We start from the raw sequence: 23,366 nt of genomic DNA, 5'->3' as shown, positions 1-23,366 counted from the left end.
GCACCAAACACAACATCACTTTTATATAAAGATATTTTAAGTAGCCAGAAAGGACTGGATTGATCATTATAGAATACAGAGTAGGCAAAATGACGCAGAGTCAGGAAGATTTTTGCAAAACAGTCTTGACTTACAAACAAAAGCAAAAGTGTAAGACATAAAAATCACAGACAATCATTTCTTGGAACAACACCTGAAACGTCTCGTGCATTGGATGATTTTTTTTAAACTGAATGAAGCGTGTGCTACAAAAGACCCAAGGACTCTAAACAAGGAATTCAAAAAGAACCCCTCATTATGCAAACTCTTAACACGGTTCGCTTATCTGTTAGGGCTGATTCACTTGACAAGCATCACCGTCATCACAAGAATATCTCTATTTTTGTTTCTGATTTCCCATTATGTCATATTTCGGTGTTGAGCTCAACCTCACTCAGACTGTTTTGCCTCGGATAGGGCCACATTCATGCGACAATACACCACAGATTAACATTAGTGGCTGTAGAGCCATCAATTTAGCTAACAGCAACATGGACAGCTTGTTCCCTCGAGTCCTCTTCAACAGAGACATGTGCACCTCCATGCTCGTTTGATTGATTGCCCTTTTCGCTGGAATGTGTGGATTTCATTTGATAGCACCGTGCTCGATTTTGACATCAGATTACACAAAAAAAAAAAGATATGAAAGAGGTGGGTGTATTTTTATAGTTTGTGAAGGAATGGTAGCTGTCTTCAAACTACAAAAAACAAAACAAAATAGCAACAAGCAAACAAAATCCGTTTCTCTTTGGAAGGTCATCGATTGCATCTCAATCGGACAGCCACCAATAACCAATAGCCTGCTGAAGGTTGACTTTGGTGGGGAGTGGTGCCAGTTGCTGGGGAGGCGCTGACCTTGGTGCTGAAGTTTAGTTTTTGCTGATCTCCACCTTTATATGTGGACCATATAAAGAGGATACTGTTGCAAACTGCACGTCAGTGAGCCGTAATCCAGAGCATTCTCACATGATGTGAATCTCAGAAAGCCTCCTTATGAAATCGGTGAGAATCAGTGAGAGCTTGTATTTTTATTATGAAAATTTGCGATCATTATTTAAAAATTTCAGGTAAAATAAGTTATTAAAAACAGATTAACCTTTTGCTCTACGTGGCTGTAGAGATATATAAATGTAGCCTATTTAATGCGGTTATTATGGCGTACACTTTGTAAGTCCGTCCAAAAATTAGACAAAAGGAGTTTAATCACTAAACGATACCAGCTATTGTCATTTGCCTGGCGGCTTTAGTGAGCTGAGACTAATGGAGTTTTACTTGCGGGGTTAATAAGGCCATCGGGGAAAAGACGCATGATTGTACTTTGAGACATGAGATCCTCGGAAACCTGCGCGCTTCCAGCCCGCACGTCACTGTCCTGACATCAGCACAGAGCTTAAATACCAGCAAATCCGAGTGGTGTAAAACAAAAACAGGCACACCTGTTGTGGATCCGAACACAGTGCTGGAACACAACATACGTTTCACTGCTGTGTGCTTTATGCGTTTATGAGCACAAGATTCCACGCAATGTGATTTTTTTTCCTCTTCATTTTTTTGGAGAAGCATTTTGTTTTTTTCAGAGCGACTTTTCTGAAGGTCACTGAAAGTCCTTCGTGCTTTAATCTTCGTGCATTGTTACTGCTTTTTTGTTTTGTTTAATAATGATCAACCACACTGCCGCGTTTGAAGAACTGGACACAAACGTTTCTGAGCCGTCACAGCTTCTCTCGCTTAACCAGAGCGCTTTCCCTGCGCTTCGGCTCGAGTACAAGTCTCTGATCACTTCAGCCACCATGTTCGCCGTGGGCGTCCTAGGAAACCTCATCGCCATAGTGGTGCTGTGTGTCTCCAAAAAAGAACAGAAGGAAACCACTTTCTACACGCTGGTCTGCGGTATGGCCATCACGGACCTGTTGGGGACGTGCTTCACGAGCCCGGTGGTAATCGCCACGTACGTGTCTAGCCGGTGGCCAGGGGGAGCGCTGCTCTGCCACTTCTTTTCCTTTTCCATGCTTTTCTTCGGCTCCGCCGGCATGTCTATATTGTGCGCTATGGCTGTGGAGCGATACTTGGCCATAAATCACGCGTACTTTTACTCCCAGCACATAGACCGAACCATGGCGCGGTTTGCGCTCCTGGTCACCTACCTGGCGAACATCGTGCTGTGTATTATGCCCAGTTTTGGATTCGGACAGCACGTTAGCCAAATCCCCGGGACTTGGTGCTTTCTCGACTGGAGAGCAATGGATCCGCTGGGAGCTTGCTACTCGTTTCTGTACGGCGGCGTGATGATTATGTTGATCGCAGTGACTGTTTTGTGTAACTTGGCGGTGTGCAGGACGTTGGTGGGCATGAACCAGAGGACAGGAATAGTCAGGACTGAGCTGTGTGAGCAGGGGTGCTCCCGTCGACGCTTCCCTCGGCTGCCTTCGGTCACTTCTGCGGCAGAGATCCAAATGTTCTGGCTTATGATCTTGATGACCATCGTATTCCTGGTCTGCTCTATCCCATTAGTGGTAAGGGCAACAGACTATTTGTTTCTATTTGTTCTCTTATGTCTGCACCCAGTGCACATTCAGTTACTGGTCTTAGCTTTATTTGATATCATAACTCAGATATCTTCTGTCATGCTTTTGTCTCACAGGTGCGAATCTTTGTTAACCAACTATATGGCCCATCTTACATTTCTGCTGGGATGAAGCCCGACTATCGCAGCGACCTGTTGGCAGTCCGCTTCGCCTCGTTCAATCCCATATTAGACCCCTGGGTGTACATATTGTGTCGCAAAAACCTGCTATTGAAGGGCTGCGAGAAGCTAAAGAGAACAGTTAACAGGGTCAGGGATGGAGGCGGCGACAACATCGGCTGGGCAGAGGGTCAAAACTCTCCACAGTCTTTAAACAGCAACGATACCAGTTACGCTTCCATACGCACATCCAGCTACAGAAACGACCGGGACCATCACGGACTCATCCAGAATAAATCTTTTACAGACTTTGCCCTGAGACAAGCGTGGGAGTACGACACGGCCCGTGTCAGCTTTCACCCGTTCAGCGTCGAATCGACCGCGACCCTTGGCTGTGATGACGAGGTGGAGGGTAACTCCAAACAGGAGGCAGCCAAGGCATCTCCAGGGCGCAGCGTAACGCCGCTGCTTCCTGCGCACATAAGGAGAATGGACATCGTTACCTGCACGTTCAGCACACCGAGCTCCTGTGAGTCTGCGAAGTGTCTCTGAGTGAAGTTCACGAACTCCCGACAGCAGTTTTCAAGCACCTCGGCCAAACCGGGGAAGATCTCCGAACTGTGACTTAATCACGTTTGATCGGTTTAAACCGCCAAGTGTCACATCGTGTAAAATAATATCCAGTAACAACTGCAGCAGTAATCAGCACGTCACCATTAACAGCAGGTAACAGTTTTCATATGATTTAACGTGAGCTGAAAACTAGCAAAGTGCTTCAGGTTTGATCCACGTGATCCAGCGCAGCAGTTCAACAGTAGATTGTGAACTGAAGAACCACGTCAGTTCCAAAGAATCACAGAGACCAAACATTTACTTCTTCATGCTGCTTAACCTTTAAAAAAAAGTTTAGCCAGAACAGTATGTGGTAGATTTTTTTTACCGTAATAAAAGAAATTTCCAAACTTGGAAATTTAAATATTCATACCCCGTGGGTACAAATAAAGTGCGTGTCATTGTCATTTCATGGGTTTAAAACTCTTTAAATATGCGACGCCCTTACATGTGTTGTTGCACTACATTTCTTTTACGGGGGGCGGTGTAATTTATTTAGTTATTTATTTTTTCTACATGCTGCCAACTCGCTCAGTGCCATGTAACAGTGCTTCATGATGCAGGTATGGAGGACCACGAATGTCTTTCGTGTTTTAATAACTGCTGTTGTAAAAAGCAAATGTGATCAAATCTTATTTTAAAATAAAGAAGAAGAAAAAAACACTGTTCCCCTCACCTGTGTGAGCTCAGGTGCTTACTGGATGTGTTATTTGGTCTGTGCAGATAAATAAAGGCAGCGAAATCACCGGTTTTGCCTGTTCTGCTCAATAAAGAACAATAAGTTTTAGCAGACATCACCAGCTGGCAGCAGACAGGTGGCAGGACAGCAAGTTCCTCTCGCGTCAAAACGAGCATTGCAGTTCGCTTTAGATTCTAGTCCAGCAGGTGGCGCTACAGGATAATTCATCGGCAAATTAAGTTGTGGTGTTAGTTCACACCAGTAACTGTTGCACAGATAACTGGACAGAATAGTCTGAATAATAGGTGTACTAACATGATGTATATTATAAAAAAAACTTTATTCCCTTAGAGGATAATAACATACAAAAATAAAGGAAGCTTTATAATCATCATAATAACAATAATAATAATAATAATAATAAGGACAGAGCGACATAGTGAGAGTATGAATGAGAACTAAAAATCACCTTCAAGGTCTTGTCGTCTAGATTAGGGATGCACGAGTTCTAAAATTCTGGGTCGGTAACAATTTAACTGATAGCTGGTAAAAAAAAAAAAATCAAAGTTATTGCATTGTAAAACATAACTTTCAGTTCATATCTTAGAGCATTTAGTCAGCACAAAATTGCTGGGACTGATAGGACACAAAACATGGCCACTGGTAAGTATGTTACTTGGTCAAAGGCTGATGTCAGTCATCAAGGCTGGGGTTATTCTGAAGACACATCGAGAAACTGTCTGAAGTTGAGTGTTTGGCTCACTGGGATTAGTTGTTCATACAATAACCTCAGTATTTAGTGTTTAAAACAGAGCATCCACCAATGTAACAGCAAAGGAAAACCATAATTGATCCTCTTCACTACACACTGTACATACAATGCAGTATGTATTAAAGTTTAAATGACTATTTCCAGCACAAAGGTGACCACAAACACAGATATCTCACCAGACTCAATTATGTTAGATGCTCTCAAAGTAAACAAAATTCAATATTTATCAGTTCTTCCACATTGTTTCAATGTTGGTCCATTTTTGCCCAATATCTGTTAGTCTGGGATGAAAAGTAAATAAGAATTTGACCTCTTGGATATTGTTTTGCTCAATAGAAAAAAATATCAATAACCAGATTTTAGAAATCCAATCTACTTCTGCCTAGAAGAAACTGTTTAGCCAAAGTTTGACTTTCTGTGCTGGGTAAGTGTGAAAATCAGCATCTGGAAAAGAAAAAAAATGTACTGTATGCGAGCACAAGTAACTGTCGACATGAAAAGTGAATCTTGGCAATAAATAGATATTATCTACAATAGAGTTCATAAAAACAGCTCTCATATGAAGCCATAATAAATAAATAATAATTTATCCAAAATAAATATACTTTACTTTTATACAGTAATACATGAAGATGCATGGCATCCATCTGGCTGAGTTCACCTGAACATAGAGAAGACACAATGTAATGTCCCTGTCTGTGTGCGGGAAGAGAACGAATCTTGTGGAAACACCTGTTCTCACCGAGCATGAATGGAAACAAAGCGTCCTTTAACTGTAAATTTTCTTTACATCGCTTGAGCTTCAGCCTTCAGGTCTCGCCCAAATGAAATCAAACACATGAAGAAGGTCTCTGTGTATAATAACCAGGCTTTAGTATCCTGCATTAATTACCGGTTATTCAGTTAAAAAGAATTCACCCTTTAATGAGGGAACAGTATCCAGACTGGGCTTCCCTAATGACCTCCCCCTCAGTCTCTTGATTTTGACCTTGGCCCTTAATGTCCAGCTGCGGCCAGCCCACTTCCTTCTCAGCAGGAAATGTATCAGGGAGGCAAACAAGTGGCCTCTTTTTCTTCTTCTTTTCTGTTTCTGTGTGAGACAGTGCCCCCATATGGCCAAATCCTAAACACGGGGCCTCACACACACACAGACACACACACTATCCAGCCAGAGGCTCTTCAGCTTTATCCATCCTGGGCACTTATCTGTTTGTACTCATCATTCAGCCCATGCACATGCAGCTGGCGGCAGAGAGCGATTGGATGGTTCTCCACGTGGTCTTGGCATCCATGAACGATACTGGCTCGTAGCGGTCGGGGCGGCAGCAGGGGTGGCTGCTGACCTTGCGGGCGGTGCGTCGAGGCAGCGAGCCATTCTCCAGCAGTGCTTTCAGTGCTAGGTCATAGTTTGTTCTTTCGGCCTGGCAGGAGCCTACACAGAACTTAAAAAGGACGATTTCATCCGAATCAAATCCCAGTCCTAGATCCCGAACCCTCATCTCTTTCTTCTCCACACGGCAGTGCCTGCTGCTCTGCTTCGGGTGTCCGTTTCTCCCCTTACCCTTTCTGTTCCTTGTTTCTGTCTCTTCTTCCTTTTCTTTCTTCTTCTTCTTTTTCTTCGATGACCCCTTGGGCTGAGGTTCTGTGGGATCAGAGGAGCGTGGTGATCGTCCTACCCAGCGACTGCTGGGATGGTCATCCACCTCATCCATTACAAAAGGGTCTGAAAGAGAAGGAAAGAAAGGAAATGGTAGGCTGGGAGTGAACACCAGTTTACAGAATTATGAGCAGTGGGGTATATTTCTTAAGTAATCTACAATCTCACGTCTGCATTTTAATATAAAATGACTTCACGTGTAAGTGTATTGTAAGGCCTGAGACACAAAGCAGGCTCAGACTTCTCTCAACCATCTTTCCATTCTAGTACTGCTCAGTAAAGCTTATGTGCTATGACTTATATAGTAAATGGACTGCACATGTATATATAGAGAGAGCTTTTTAGAGTTATCAGTCACTCAAAAACACTTTCCAAAGAGCTTCAGTACCATAAAGAGGGTGCCAAGTAGAGTAAGGGTCACTGTCTTCTTTCTGTTCCTTATCCTCCACCATTTCAGGCAGCGTCACAGGAAGCTGTCTCTCCTCCTGGTTTCCCAGCAGGCCCACAGTGTGGCCTGAGTCTGATCCCACACCAGCACCACCTTTCATATGAGCTCCTTCCACCAGAGGCAGCAAAGCAATGAGCACCCACAGCAGCACCTAAGAAGACAGAGTATGTCAGCTGGTTCTTATTTGATATATATTCTCTTTCAAACACATAAAAAGATTTCCCTAAAATGTGTTATGTATAGTTAATAAAGTCCTCCGCTCTGGTCAGCTGGTTGTTGTGTTTGCAGGGAAAATGTGCCCTCTGGTGGACAAACTATGCAAGGTGAACCCTCATAACATGGTTGAAGGTTCTTCTTCCAGCTGTTATTTACAGTTTAATTTTCATTTGTCAGTCAATATAAATACCGATACCAATAGATTGATAATAATATCAACTTACAGACAATTCGGCTCTAATTGTCAGTACCCTCAGTACCTCTGAAAGTAAACGTCCCACACATTCTCCATAGGGATTTTGAGCCAGAATGTTGAGACTATCCAAAGCAGACCGAAACAATGACTGTGCTCCTGTAAACCACGAATCTGTTTTATCAACCTTATTTCAACAAAAAACATTTTTAATGGTGATGGCGTGGAAAAGAACTACTCCATCCACAATCATAAAAGTGACATCTCTGCTTGTGGAAGCCGCTGTTACCGTGGAAATGTTTAAACCAGGTGTGGAGAACTCCTGCGGGTTTTAGATCTCACCCTGGGTCAACACACCTGAATCAAACGACTAGTTCATTACCAGGCCTCTGGAGAACTTCAAGAAATGTTGAAGAGGTAATGAAGCCATTTAAATCAGCTGTGTTGGATCAAGGACACATCTAAAACCTGCAGGACACTGGCCATTGAGAGCTGGAGTTTCCCCACCCCTGGTTTAAACCGTGTCAACATCAGGTCACGCAAAACTTCAGAAACAGCGTGAGTGGTGATTTTTTTTTAAAAAGGATCAAAACACTGTATAATTTAGATGTGTAGGCTGTACACCATCTATCTTAACCAAATCCCACAGCTTTTCCATTAACATTGAAAATTCTCCTACCCTTCCCTCCCCTCAGGTTAAGAGTTTGGGTGTCATACTTGATAATACGCTTTCATTCCAGTCTCACATTAATTACATAACCCGGTCTGCTTACTTCCACTTACGTAATATTAACCGACTCCGTCCCTTCCTCACTTCCCATGCTGCTACCATCCTTTTCCATAGTCTTATTACGTCCCGTATTGATTACTGTAATTTCCGTCCTATTTGGTCTCCCTAAAAGGTCCCTTCATAAACTCCAACTTCTTCAAAATTCTGCAGCTCGGGTCATAACTAGCTCATATTACTCCAGTTCTTCAGCAGCTTCACTGGTTGCCTGTAGAAGCCAGGATAAATTTTAAAATCTTACTTCTTACATACAAGTGTATCCATAAATCTGCTCCTTCATATTTGTGTGACCTGCTCCATATCACCACTGCTTCCCGCCTTCTCAGATCATCATCTGCTATTCATCTTACTGTTCCACCCTCACACCTTATCACTATGGGGAACAGAGCCTTCAGTCGCTCTGCTCCTCGGCTCTGGAGCTCTCTTCCTCCTGCACTAAGAAATATTGAGCTGGTTGGCATGCATCCATCTATCTATCTATCTATCTATCTATCTATCTATCTATCTATCTATCTATCTATCTATCTATCTATCTATCTATCTATCTATCTATCTATCTATCTATCTATCTATCTATCTATCTATCTATCTATCTATCTATAACAGTTCTTTAATGTAGATTGTATAAGACATATTAAGACATATTAAGGTAAGTAGAGTAGTTCTAAGGTTTCTAAGGCAGCGAGTTTTCAGAGAAGTGTAATTACAAACAAATATCAGTTAACACCAGAGGAATAATTTGCCTAACCACAAAACTCAGCTGACGGGGAGCTTTACAGATATAAAACTGATAAAGATAATAAGATTCTACTCAGAAGAGCTTCTAAAACACACAGGTTTTTAATAAGCCCCTCAAAAGAGCTGCAGCGGCAGCTTTGTCTCAAGCCTGTTTCATCTTCAGTGATATTTAAGTCAAATAACTGTGCTTTATTTCCGCCTTGGATCAAGCTCCGTCCGCTGGCTTATCATTTAGCACCGAAAGCTTCGGTGCTGACAGGGCTTCATGAAAAGCTCATTTCTGAGTCTGGTGGGGATGGATTTCATTAACAATTTATACACACACATAACTCTTCCTCTGGTTTATAGTGGTCTGCACAGTCAAACTGAAAACTTATAAGGTGAGCTTATATGTACAGAGGAGGATTTCATTTAAGTGAGTTTGAAAAAGATGGAGAACAGAAAGGAGGTGAAGAGAAAAACAGGCAGAAGTTGGAGGAGAGGTAAGTATGAGTGTGCTTGCTGCAGACAAACCTTGCCCTTTGCAGAAGTAACGTCTTGTCTATCCGCCCTCCGAATCCTCCATCTGGTCCCACCTGGAAAGAAAGAGAGGGACAGAGGAATTTAAGAACAAGAACAAGGCTTCAACTTTCCTCCTCCTAGAACTCCTTTGAAAAGGATAACATAAACTAAAGGGACAACATGCGGGCGATATGGTGTGTATACATTCACAATTGTCCAGATACTGTAAAAGAAAACAGGCCCATGGGCCCCTGAGCAAGCCGACATGTCACATAAATCACGTCCTCAGTACATGAGGACAATGTTTTGGTTGCTGCTTCAGTAAGAGACTAGTGTATGCTGCCAGTTACTGTGGCTAGTGTTGGCTTGTCTGTTCATACATCCATGCAAACAACCCCAGTCCGGCAACAAAAGCCAGTATCTGCAATTTACTTGTCAAAGGCATTCTTTAGGGTTATTCCTGTGGCAGAGGTACAAGCAGGGGGAACCAGGCATGGCAAGAGCACTTCACGGAGGTCCCAGACAAAAACCACAGAGATGCAGGACAGGTGATAAGAAGTGTCACGGATGCAGATGTTTATATATAGTACGTGCTGTGTGGAGGATTGTGCTGGCTGCGGAGCGCCTGCAACATGAGGTCATCAGGTTAAACTGTGGCCTCCCAAAAGGGGAACTCAAAGAAGATCAGACTATCACAAAGTTGTAGGTGTTTCTTCTTTATATTGCTTTAGTACTTAAGAAAAACATCTTTAAAATGCTCAACAAAGGCAGCCGGACACCAAAACAGTGGCTCACACTGCTTGGAAGCTTTAAAGGTAACCAGTTCACAGGTTAAGTGAATAATTTGATTAGCTGGTGTTTGGACTGGGAACATGCATGTATGAACTATAAAATATATATATATATATATATACACACCTCAGCTGCCACTCTGAAAGTCCAGTGGAGCATCTTGGAATCAATTTCTTTGTCCAAATATTAGACCAGAACCCAAATATATCGTGAGCGTTGATTGAGATTGAGTGTTCATCCTTGATCTCAGAAACAGCCATCAACAACACTGTGTAATCACAAGGTCCATTAGTAGCCATTCTGGAGCGTTTGATCATATTACAGGATCTTCGTCAGCAGGTGCCCATTTATCAAGGAATTGTTTATGTTCAAATTTCAGGAACATTTTGTCCACATTAGATAAATGATGATGAATGGAAAAACAAGGAACTATATTAACCTCCTAAGACCCGAACTCTTCCACGACATGAATTTTTAATTTCTCTTTGATATTTGGGCTTATTGGGACCTGATGAATGTAAAAACAAAGAATTACCAGATTTTTTTTAACCTTATTTTTGTTTTTAAGAAAAATAAGCGCCACATATGAGGATATTTGTTTAAAATTTTGATAGAACAGTAGCAGTATAATGTCCTCGTGAGTGGATATCAGGCCCATGTAGAGACAAATTGAGTATTTTAGTCTAAATAACCCAAAATGTGATGTCCACAGGTCCTAGGAGGTTAATTAGCATAAAAAAATGCAGGTATGATTGATTTTTGATTACATTTCAATTAATATTGAGGTTGGATCGAGATTTCTGTATATTCCAAGGCTAGTGTTAAAAACATGAGGTAATTGGGGTTAGAAATGTGATGTAATCTGGGTTAAAAACATGAGGTAATCAATGTTAAAAAATATGATGTAATCAAGGTTAAAACATGAGGTAATTAAGGTTAAAAGCATGAGATAATCAGGTGATGCTTAGTCTACAAGATGCCAAATCAGGGATTTTTATTTAAAAGCCTAAAGACCAAACTTTCACTTTTCACTTTCATTTAGTCTTTGCCTTCTTTGTCTCTTTTGTATTTCTGCTTAAATTCATTTTTTCGCTTTGTGACTATTTGTAAATGAAATTTCCCCGCTTGCCTGCTAATAAATGAATTACTTCAGCGATGTATGCTTGACTTGTTTAAATGTGACACGAACATGTTTTTTTCTGAAACAGCACTCTGCCCACAATTACCTCCAACATCTTTGAAACCACATCTATCATCTCTGAGAGGCTTTGTGTAACTTTGGCACTGAACTACATACAGCAACACTGCACGCCCACTGTAGCGTATTCCAGCGTGTACCGTTCACGTCTCTATAGATCTCGCCGATATGCAGCGCACCATGTTTATTTAACAGTCACAAAGAAGTTCTGTCTGTGCAGTGAGATGGAAGACTGACAAAAGGTTATGGATCACAGGTCCTGATAAGACCTGTTGGTGCATTTATGCAATCCTGCTTGTTCCAGCTGTGGTGATCCAGTCCAGGCAAAGTGAGGTTACACACACTGAGGGTTGGGCGAGGGAACAAGAGGACATTGAGAGACAAACTGATCGTAACTCAGCCAGAAAAACAGACGCCGCCGCTGCGACATAAAGCCAAAGCGTTCCAACTCCTGGGCTCTGTATCTCCGACTGTCTCTGAGCTGATTTAGAAACTAACAGCAGTGTGAAGTGGGACACGGGGCTGCAGATCCTCACCGAGTCTCTGGAGAGGTGCCATTCTCAACCCCTAATGCCACAGCTGGGAGTGTTTAGCCCTTTTTAGATCAATGAGCTGGGAGTCTACATGGGCCTGTCTGCTGGTTCATTTCACGCCGGCTCTGTGGAGCTGTTTACAGCCCGACGCCTCCAGGCTTTTCAGAGATGGGTGGAGGAGTTGAGGGGTGGAGAGAGGGGGAAATAAAAAAGAGCACACCACTGAAGGTCCTGAAGAGCTGCAGACTGACACAAGCTTGCTGATATATACAGTATATGTGTGTGTGTGTTTAGACAGCTAAGCATATGTTTCTTCCTTGTTTGGCTGATTAAAGGCTTTGGTTTGTCCATCAGCCTGCATGTCTGCAGCAAAGAGTTCTTGTCACCTTCCATTTACGTTGTTGCTCCTCGGCGGTGCGGTTGTTGTTCACAGTTAGTTAAGTGGGCAACCTCTCCAAAAGCGAGAGCAACCCATGAAGACAGAGCCAGTTAATACTCGCGGAGCTTACAGGACTGGAGTGCATAGCTACTCCAAATGGTGTTTAAGTGCTTGCACAGGGTGGATGCGGACTGTGTTCTGGGAATATTTATTTAAGATATAAGAAAAGACACCAGCTTCTAGAAAAGAGGACCCAAGTGTAAAACTAACATCAGTTAACTGGACAGAATGCATGCTGAACTGAAGCAGGGAATAATTTGGGATAATTTGGGCCTTCATCTTACGAGCATCAAAACATACAAACCACAAAAGTGATGCAACACAGAAACATGCTTTTCTATTATATAAGAGTGCAATATGGGATTCATTTAGGGGAACACAGCATCTAAATTTTGTTTTTAAAAAAAGCAACTGTATAAGCTTAGTCAGTAAAATGTCTCTCTTTAGATTTCACTTTTCTGTCTGAAAGATAAAAGTTAATATAATATATATTATAAGATAATAAAACCCAAAGAATCATTTAGGCCCTCCTTCATCCTCATTTAAACATATTGTGCAGAATCTGCTGTTCTACTTGCTGAGTCATAATCGGCCTCATTAGTGACATACCTCACACATCTGTCACACATTTGTCTCAAACACTCTTTTTTCCCTGAACTTTTCTGCAGCTATACTGTACATTTGTAAGGCCGTATAAATATTACATTGATTTCCCGTCTATTACTCACCAAGATGTTTTTCTGATCAGTGATCTGTGGGTTCACTGTATACTATTACAGACCTGAGCGTTACTCACAGAGCCTCCATAAACCTCTCACTATTGTGAAGAAAGAAAAAAGCTCCAAGCTCTCTGGTGTTTAGTCTCCCCACAAAACCCAAACGCCGATAATAACTTCCTATTAGAGTCGCTCTCTCTTCTGCTGTGTGAACGCCGGTAAAATGTTCTGACCTCCAGCTTTAACCTGTCACTACCACGGTGCCTGATTGCAGGAGCGAGGAGAAAAACAAGAGTACAGTAAATCACCGCTGGCTCAATAAAAGACACCTGTAAGAGGAGAAAGAGGCTGAACACCAGGAGAGCCGCCTGATCACTACCAGACACCAAGAAATCTGGGGAGGTCCCCTCGAAAAGGTAGCATAATACCAGCTTGTGCCCCAAAGCTCCACAGATATATGCATCTAACCAGCGTGAACTTTACTTTAATCTTGCTTGTAACATGCTGTTGACAGGATTTTCAGGGTTTTTTTTTTCATTAATCTGCACAAAACAAAACACTCCAGGGCGTTAAACAGTAAAAACTTGTGTCTTCTGGGACAAATTTGTAATTTGGGGCTACGGCTTAAACTCAGACATTAACGTGCCATTCTCCTGACTCTCACCCTCTACCCTTTGTTTCTCATTTTCACCCTTCTTATTAAAAGTTCACGCACATTAAATGTATTTTGCTCTTGATAAGTGTCCTTTCTTCCCCTTTACGACTAAACCAATTTCACTCTTCAGCGGTTAACGACAGCATGTTTAAACTATGTGAGGGGGCCATGAAGTCAAAAGGAGAAAAGGCTAGGAGGAGGAGGAAGAGGAGGAGGAGCGATAAGGAGAATGAGATAATAATGAACAAACGAGTAAGGAGAATTAAAAATAGACAATGGGTTACTTTCCAGGGGAAAGAAAAATGAGAAAAAGATAATTGAACCACTGAATGGGAGAGGTCTGAAAGCAAAGATAAACGCGAACACAAGGAAGGCAAGGGAATGACAAAATGAGAGTGCAGAAAGGGAGCGCAGACTGAAGCCCGGTCAGCCTGTAATCCCATAATCCCTGGCAGGCAGGCAGGATGTAATTGCTCGTTAGTGCCAGTTTCCACTCCTTGGCCTGTCACTGCTGGAAAACCACAGAACGGCGCTAAAATGAGAAACAGATAGCAGGTCCCATGCCTCGGTTCAGATAGGTCCCCCCGAAACACACACATGTGTGCACGTACAGTCTCTCCGCCTGTTGGTCTTTTCTTGTAATCCTTTCCCTGCCACAGAAACACGAACTATTTTTGTTAAATTTTCACAGTTCCCACACACGCACACATACTTGAGGCCACACAGAGGAGGCCGGGATAATCAGAGGTGTGGACACCGCAGTGCCTGGAAGAGGATGGTGAGGAGTGAATCCGTATGACCTCACCACATGTCTTCATCTTTATAACTGAGCGACAACATCTGAGCCCGTAGGTGTCTGACAGTCTTTCACACAGGTAACAGCTTTCAGATATGGGCGGCACAGTGGTTTAGCACCGCCACTTCACAGCTAGAAGATCCTGGGTTTGAATCTGCAGGTTGGAGTTTGTATGTTCTCCCTGTGCCTGCTTCCTCCAGCATCTTTTGGGTTAATTTATGATTCTAAATTGGCTGCATGTGTGACTGCGAGTGTGAATGTTTGTCTCTCCGTGGTAGCCCTTCAGCAGACGGGCAACCTGTACCAGGGTGTACTCTGCATTACATAGGTTCCAGCTCTCTGCAACCCTGAGCTGGACAAACAGAAGAAAATGGACGGTTTAGAGTCTATTGTTATTTAATGAAATGATTTGATATACTTAAAAAGAGTAGCCTTTGGTGTATGTATGATTTCTGCAGCCCCAGCGACCAATCGGCTGCTATAGACAGTTTCTAATTTCAGTCCACCAGTAATTTTCTTTGATAGTTGATAGGCCTGCTTCCTACATTCATCACGTGGACAGAAGTCTTATCACATTATGTGTAAACAGGCAGCTGTTTGCTTACATATTTGCCACATGAACTTAAGAGATACTGCTAGAATGAGCTTTAATCTGGATCGAAAAGTAAAGAACGGAAAAGAAAATGCTTTACTCGAGCAGTTAAACACCACAACCTGGACCTCATTAGACATACCTATTGGAGTTAAACTTATTGGCTGCCTAATAGTAAACCTGAGTGATAAGTGATTTACTTCACTGACCCTGCAGCTTTCTCTGAGGCGAGGAAACTCCAGAGGAAAAAAAAGTGTTTAATGGTTTCTTGGTGGGATAAGTGGGATGAAGCACTTTTCATGGGGAGCAATGTGTTTGAAGTGGAACAGTTCTAGATTAACGCCCTCACACATTTAGGGTCAGGTTGCCAGAAAGAGTTATGGCAGACTGTCAAAGTGCTGGGATCATTGGGTCACAACAAGCACGGTAAAATGCATTTTTCTGCGGGTCATAAAAGTGTCATCCATGACCAGCGCGCTCACCTTGAGCGGCAGCCCTGATGGCTTTATTGCAACTGAGTTAGAGAGAGAGAGAGAGAACGCTGTCGTCGTTTGAATGGCCAAAGCCACCTGACTCCACGAATGGAAACATGCTCTCAATGAAGCAGAAAGCTGAGGCTGTAACAGAGCCAACGGAGAGGAAATGATCAGACGTATTGTATGACTAAGCAAGTAAAAATGTAAAGTGACCACATTGCAGCGGTGTGAAATTTCAGAAATGCAAATCAGACTCTTCCATTTGTTTTTACATGTCTTGCATGCCTTATATGGACCTTACTAATTACACCTTCTTTGAGAAATTCGTCATACAATGGGCGTTTGATGTTTCTGTTGATTGTATGTTTGCATAAATCTGTCAGTTACATTTCATTATGAGGGAAAAAAGCACATTGATTTTTTAAACTGGTTTAAAGCCTCCAAGAGCCAGAAGTATAGTAATACCTACTGAGGTGTTAGGAAAAAAAACAACAACAAAAAAAAAAAACCCAATAATTTTATTATGTATCATCAGTGTTTGCAGATATCTGTATGTGCTGCAAAAAGGCTCTGAGATATGAGGTTTTGATCCATTATCATCTGCTGCTGCACATGTCCCAGTCTATGAATTATGGCGAATGTTGTCACATCCTACACTACTCAATATTTTTGTAGTGAAAAGGGATCAGACGTCAGCATGTGATGTGTAAAGGGTTCATTCGCAGTGACAAACCTTCAGAAAATGATCTGAAGGCTCGATAGTTCAGCTAAGCAACAGAGAGGTTATTTTAGCTTTTTTAAGCTAACTGCACTCAATAAAGCTTTTCATTTGCAAGTGGCGGGAACATGTCCAGCATTCACTCTTACTTTAGTTCAGTTTTGTTCTCATCATCTGAAGGAAATGTCTGCTACTTTAGAAGAAACTGTTTCGATGAATTCACCCTCTAGTTGCTAACTTTGCAGGACACAAACACAACTGAATCAATGCTAATGTTTCTCCAAATCTGTTGAGTATCGGGGCAACTGCTTTGTCGTTCACACAACTGGTTTCCCAGTCAGCCCAAAATAATTTTTCTGATAGCTTGTGTTTGACACTGCTTGTATCTGTTGCTAAATTTTAGATGTTAAAGTGGCGAATACCTTGCTAAAATTAGCAGGAGAGCTAGAAAAACACAAGCTTTCAGTAGGTTTCCGGTATAATGAGCATATAAACCTTCTAGATTTTTCCACATCAGCTGGAATTTAGTACCACCGCCTCTAGACAAGATTAAGTGTGCAGGGTCACTGGAAAGTTTAGCTATAGTGTAGTTATCGCTAATTATCCACACAGAATCCCACAATGCATCAGACCTGTAAGCGTCTCGTGACCCGATCAGGTAAATTAGACGGGACACCACCTTTCTCTGCGCACCGCCTGCTTTCCCATGAGTTAAAGACAGCAACAGCTGATGCGACACATCTGTGTCCTCACCGTCTCGCTTCCCTTCACTTTGCTTCTCACTAAAGCTGCTTCCCAGTGTCCCTGACCCTAATAACCCAAATTCCTGCCTGATTAAGTTGGTTTTAAAAGGAAGCCACACAGAGAGCCGTTGGTTGAGCCTCACCTTAAATGGGAACACATTTTAGCTATGCTGGAGCGATGATCGGAGGATAGGATTTCACTTTCCGGTGTTTGTGAGGACGGCAGCGCTTAAAAGGCCGCAGAAAGGACAGCGGGGGAGAACACAGAGGGATGGACAGGAATAGATAGAAAACACACATGCACACGCACACATGCATTTGTCATAAACTCCCCCCCCCCCCCCCCCCCCCCCGCCAAAACACTGTAAAGCTTATATTTCCAGGAAAAACTGGCAGTGCAAATCACACACAAATGCACACACCCACACTGAAATTTCTTCTCCCATAATCCCCCCCCCCCCCCCCTCCTGCACCCTTGCAACCTTTTCTTGTTCCAATCTCATGTTGTTATTTCTTCAAATTAAGCCCACACTGTGCCTGAGAATAGCTCTCAGAGAAGTGGTTATAAGTGACACACACTCCCTCTCTTTCTCTCTCTCTCTCACACATACACACGCATGTGCGCGCGCACACACACACGCACACACACACACGCAGGTCATTATTAGTGTGACTTGGGTCTGGTTGAACCAGCGCTCTCCAAAGTGTTTCCGTGTCACCCTCTCCCACCCCAGACAGGCTGGCTCTAATGACCTGGCCTGATAGTTCAAAGCGGCCCTCAGACGCTATGATTAATGAATCTGACCTGCTAATTTCAGAAGAATACAGCTTATTGTATCAAAAAGCGCTCTCAGAGACACAAACATGGCGCTGGGCTAGTTAACATTCTTCAGTATTCGGAGAAAAAGTTGTTTTAAGAGGAAGATTTTACGATAAGCACAAAGGTTAAGCTTTATGTTTCATCAGCGGCTCCAAACATATTAACTTTTGCTTTGTTCTAAATAATTTAAAGTGTTTGAACTTAAAAAAAAGCCAAAGTGCTCGACAACAAGAAAACAATCCAAGATCACAGAAAGGAGTAATTCCCCCTGTGTAGTTACACGAGATTGTCCAGCGCTACAAAAGCAGGGACACAGAAAACAGAAGTAGCATGGGAAGCATTTGTCTGAAGGAATACATCTAACAAATTGAAATTCCTTTATGTCAGATCATGCCTCCTTCAATTTGCCCTGAAGGAATCACTGTGGTTCGCTGCGTACTCTAAGCACTTCCAGATTGAAGTTGCCCTGTGGCACCTCACGTTGCATAATCAATCTCTCTCCCTGCGCTCTCTCCATTAGTGCTGGGACAAAACAGCCAGAGTAACGTTACACACACCGAAGCAGAGGCGCAGACGAAGACAAGCCTCCCTGCGCAGAGCACGCATCCATCTTTTACTGACGGGTGTCCATTAATCTGGAAAGATTGTGGTCTGGTGTATTGCTTGAATGTTGCACTGCATCAGTATTGCTGTGAAATGAATCATATGCTTTAATCTGAAGTCAGTCAGATTAATGTGCTCAGTGAACAATGAGTAGGTTTCACTGTTTGTGATGGAAATCAGCTTTTCTATTCTTAAAAGCACAAGGCTTTATCTGCTTTTTAATCTCTCGTGTTGTCAATATGACTAATCCAGGAAATATACAGCCACACATTATCAGACGATTAGGCATAAAAGGTATTTGGTCACACTTTAATTACTTTGCGATCACGTTTCTTTTTAAATTCCCACGACAGACGTACAACGTGAGTTCTTATTTGGAGACACTTTTTAACCTTCGACTTGAAGGCATACAAAAAATTCGGATCATCTGATAGGTCAGTGGCTTGGTGAGTAAACTTTACTGATTAATTATTAATATTATCATTCTGTTAATTTTCACCAATTCGATCATTAATTTGATAACAAACAGTGTTACGTCATCCTCATGATGCCATTCTGAAGGTTAAACAAGAGTTCAGTTTTCTATCAGTCGTTCTAATCTGAGCAGCTCGATTTAAAGCACACATGCTGTAATGAAAGATTTATTTTCAAACAAAATGAACCTATGAGAAGCAGGATGTTCAGAATAACCTCTGTGCTCTGATGGATGCTGTTCTAATGATCAATATTTAGTAAATATTATTTATTTGTACTGAATTGTCGAGTTCTCATCTGCTTTAAAGTTAACAGGTTTTGCCTGGTGAGACAGATGTGTGATGTTAAAATTGTCAATATGATCAGTTTATAAGATTTATGGTTACTTTGTTTAAAGTCCCCCCGTAAAACAACTCTGCTCCAAACTTTGTGGGACTTTTTGTTTTTGTTTTAAACCTCCAGAAGTGACTGAATGTTCCCCCTACCTTCTGCTGTTTTCCTCACTTCATTCCACTTGATTGTCAGCAGAAGCAGAGGTTATGTTTTTTTTGGCAAATCTGAGAGATGCAATCTTGCTTTAAAGGAAAAAAGAAGATATGAGTGTTTTTATCCTCAATATGTCCCAGAATATTAAATTAAACACACCACGTAATAACTGAGGTATCAGGCCCTGCGGATGAAGGCTTAGTGAGTAATAAAACCAGAGGGGAAGACAAATAGTGTCACAGCGGATCCAAGTCTATCAACGAGGATGCTTTTATTTAAATTAACTCGTGTTTTAGTTTTGATTATAAGTGTTTAAGTGGCTCCTCTGCGACCCCGGCTGGCGTCAGATTAAGAAAGAGTTAACACCGTAACACCAACAAACGGCACGCTAACTCTTGCAAAGCCACATGCCAGTTAAAACAAGCCAGACCACACATCAGCAGGCTGCTGGAAAAGAGAGCATGCCGGCCGGCTGTACCTGACCCTCAGCGGGGCCACTGACCCCCATGACCTTTGACTGGAGGAAGTGAAAGCTGTGGCAGCGTGACGGGCGAGTGTGAGATGCCTGAAGCCGAGGCCATACCCTCAGGTTCCTCCTGAGAACAAACTGGAGATTTTGAAACAATCCAGAGTAAAGTAAAAACAAGGCCGCTTCAATGGCATGACAAGTTTTCACAGGCTTTACAGAAATTCAGCGGGCGACGCCTGCTGGGGACGTGCGACAAGTCTCAGGTGATGCCAAAGCGCCTGGACACACAGAGATTCATCGAGAAAAATCGAGAAAACACTGCTGACTCTCTCAGTGGCTCTGAACATCAGAGGCCTGCCTCCCTCCAAATGGGCCTCATGTGTGAGTGTGTGTGAGAGAGACATTGTATGTATATGACTGTGTGAGTCACAGGGTCATTGAGTCAGAGTGTAAGCATGAAAGTTCATGTACAAATGTGTGAGTCAGTTAGCCATAATCACGTTTTTGAGCAGACAAATCTTGACATTTCAGGAGGGAAATCACCGGATGCTGAAAGTCTGAATGCAAGGAACGAGAAGAATACAGATTAAAGTTGAAATAGATCCCGAAACAGTAACAGAGCGGTAAAGCCAGAGTGATCAACACAAAATACCCTGAATGTCACAACACCTGAAGCTTAAAGACTTCATCTGGCCATGATCCCCTCAAAGCCTCTGGAAAGGAGGAGAACACACGCAGCTGTAAGTCTCTCTCTCTCTCTCTGTTTCTCTCTCTGTATGTGTGTAATCGGCACTTTGATATTTAGATTTGCAGCCCACCACAGAAGGGATCACACTGGAGGACTTCTGACTGCCACTGTCCTCTCTTTGAGAATACACACACACCTATAAAACCACAGTACCTTTGATTTATATTTTTCCGCAGTTCCGAGGCCCCCCTTCCCCTTCTGGCACCTTGTAAACACTTCTGACTATAACTCATATAACTTAACTTTATAAACACCACAGGAACAAACACATCCACTACCCTCCTACGAGACTGCGTTTCATTAATGCCCTCCCAATAAACAGTGAATGAAGCCCAGCTCTGAATCCAGGTCACAGTGATCCTAAGAGTCAGAGGAGTCCAAAGCAGCTGGCAGGTGCGTGCGGGGAGGTTTGAGAGCGGCTGAAGTGAAAGCAAATCAAACATCAAACGATCATTTCAGTGTTGTCACAGCAAACACGAAGACAAGAGGCCCCGGTCTGCTTTTACAGCAAGCATAAAGATATTAGCACCATCACTCTAAACCGCTGTGACAAAGTCTTAAATCACTTCTCGAGCAACTTTGCACGGACCCTGAATGGCGCCTTACCAGCTGTCCTGCGCGCGTCCTGCTCCGCACCGCAGAGGACAGGGAAGCCGCTTCTTCTTCTTCTCCTTCTTCCGCGCTGGGTGCAGCAGCTCATGTTTTTGGCAATCCATACGCTACGATGCGTCATGTTTTGTAACGTGCTGTCACGGCTTGCAAATGTTCAGAGCAGACCGTCTGCTCCGGTGCTGAAGCAGACATAAAGAATCCATCTAAAAACGTCTCAGCTTCAAGGCAAGAAGCGCCTCCTCCTCCTTTATGTGGGGCCAAAAATGCTTTTTTTTCTATGGCCGGAGTCCTTCTTGTAGAGCCTCAGCACCCTGAACAAGAACAGAGACAGTGGATGGTAAATACACAGTAATAACCAGTGAGTTAAGTTAGTTCATTGTGTTTTATATGGCTCTCAAGTCTGACTGAACTATGAATTAAATATAACCAAAGGATGGGGCAGTTTCCCATCTTTTTGTTACCATTATTTTGTTACTCTGTATTATTTGTGATGAAAAAAAATCAACATTTTTTAAACTTCAAGATATTTGTTTCTACAAGCCCTCTCAAAAATATCTGAAGCTGTCTAAAGGAAACGATATTCTGGTCTGAAATACGAGACCGAATGACTTGTCAAGAAAGACATTTTGCAGGCGGTTACATCTACCCAGGACGAAGAAAATAAAACTCTACAGCTAACTGGTGTTGGCAGGTTACTGCCTATATAAAATCTAATTAGCGGGGAGTTTGTTTGCGGTGACACAAACAATTCAACACGGAGAAAGAGAAAGCGAGGAGAGTCGGTCAAACAGTCAGAAGTGCAAGAAATGTTTGCCCTCAATCTGCTTCTTGTACTACGTCTCCGCTGACACGTCAAACCAGCGTTTAATGAAAAGAAGCCAGTTTTTCCAGGCATGACTCTCCGCTTCTTACCTCTAGTAACCTGTTCGGTCTTGTCTCCAAACAGCTCTTATGGTTAATGACTAAATAAGTTTTCAAAGCACGATTTGCGTCTCTTTTACGACAAAACGTCCGGGAATAGACTGTGCGGTCACGGTTTGGTTAAAAAAATCACATGGAAAGCCCTTTTGTCTTCTTTTTGTGGATCTGTTGGCTTGATTGATTTGATTTGATTTGAAATTTGAAGTTAAAACGGAGAAAACCTCTCCTCTGTCGGTCAAAATAAAAAGAAAAAAGTCCATGCGTCACGCATTTACGCAGCGTCTCCAAAAAGCGCATATCTTGTTTTTTCTCTTGGTAAAAGCTATTCTACTCTGGACTCAGGTATCCATTTATCAGAGCTGTGTCCTCTCCACAAATGTACTACGCGGCTACTTTACAATGTCTACAATAGGCTGCTGGACTGGAGGCTATGCGTAAAAACAGCGCGCCGCTCCCCCTGTCAGAGACTTTGTGAAACTGGAGCGCAGTGGCGGCTGCACAAAGTGTTCTGAGTTTTGTTCCTCATCTGCATGGCTCAGATGTCTTTTTGTTCCTGCGCTGGGAGCAGGGAGGGAGGGAGGGAGAGTGGGGGAGACTGTCATATGGGATGGACACGGAGCGTTTCTAGAAAACTGTTCCAGTGGAAGATTCTTGGCCTTCATTGTTTACACACCGGGACTGATAAATGTCGAGAATTTCAGTATATCCCACGTGAATGCGCACACTGAGACATGCATAGGTGAGTTGTGATCCATTTGGGACCCCAAATGACGGTCGGCCCGAAAGACTTTGGCCCTGCACTATTTCTGCATCCCTTGTTGGGTCCTTTCCCTGACCCTTTGTGCCTCTGTAGTCTTCTGTCATCTTTCCATGCACACATGCACCCACGGGACGTCATTATGTACACACACTCACTCATGCCCTCAGATGTTAAATGTCCTACCCTGGCCTGGGCTTGTTATTTGAAGGATGGGCATGTGACAGTCCCCAGACCCCTGATCACTGCAATCCAAATCAAGCACCTTTCCCACTCCTTCTCCATCCTATAGGGTTTATCCCATTCTTCTCTGTTACCCCACTCCACCCACCCACCCACATTCACACGAAAAGGCCCTCAAGCAGAGGCACTCCCTGCAGGGCAAACACTGAGGCCCGCTGAGCACAAAGACTGGGTAAATAGCTGTCCTCTGCAGGCCCACTCTGCTGAGGCAGAGACAAATGCAGGGAGGTTCCCTGGTCTATGCCAAAGT

At 42.9% G+C, this 23,366-nt stretch overlaps 2 protein-coding genes across 2 annotated transcripts; one reads left to right on the top strand and one right to left on the bottom strand.

Moving 5' to 3' along the window:
- Positions 1 to 1,492: 1,492 nt before the first annotated feature.
- On the top strand, positions 1,493 to 4,021 carry ptger4c (prostaglandin E receptor 4 (subtype EP4) c). The gene is made up of 2 exons (XM_085439439.1): positions 1,493 to 2,552; positions 2,681 to 4,021. The coding sequence occupies exons 1-2, from the start codon at positions 1,698 to 1,700 to the stop codon at positions 3,272 to 3,274; spliced, it is 1,449 nt and encodes a 482-aa protein (XP_085295565.1). The 5' UTR covers positions 1,493 to 1,697; the 3' UTR covers positions 3,275 to 4,021.
- Positions 4,022 to 5,539: 1,518 nt separating this feature from the next.
- LOC146687970 (uncharacterized) lies at positions 5,540 to 22,545 on the bottom strand. Its single transcript, XM_085438859.1, has 5 exons — positions 22,108 to 22,545; positions 21,190 to 21,506; positions 9,338 to 9,399; positions 6,831 to 7,041; positions 5,540 to 6,508 (listed from the first exon to the last, which is right to left on the bottom strand). The coding sequence occupies exons 2-5, from the start codon at positions 21,314 to 21,316 to the stop codon at positions 6,009 to 6,011; spliced, it is 900 nt and encodes a 299-aa protein (XP_085294985.1). The 5' UTR covers positions 21,317 to 21,506; positions 22,108 to 22,545; the 3' UTR covers positions 5,540 to 6,008.
- Between the last annotated feature and the right edge of the window lie 821 nt (positions 22,546 to 23,366).

This window comes from Copadichromis virginalis, linkage group LG18 (assembly GCF_057382275.1).
Source record: "Copadichromis virginalis isolate Kocher_CV1m ecotype Utaka linkage group LG18, C_Virginalis_male_GT1.1, whole genome shotgun sequence".
NCBI lineage: Eukaryota > Metazoa > Chordata > Actinopteri > Cichliformes > Cichlidae > Copadichromis > Copadichromis virginalis.
This window is presented reverse-complemented; position numbering and strand designations above follow the sequence as displayed.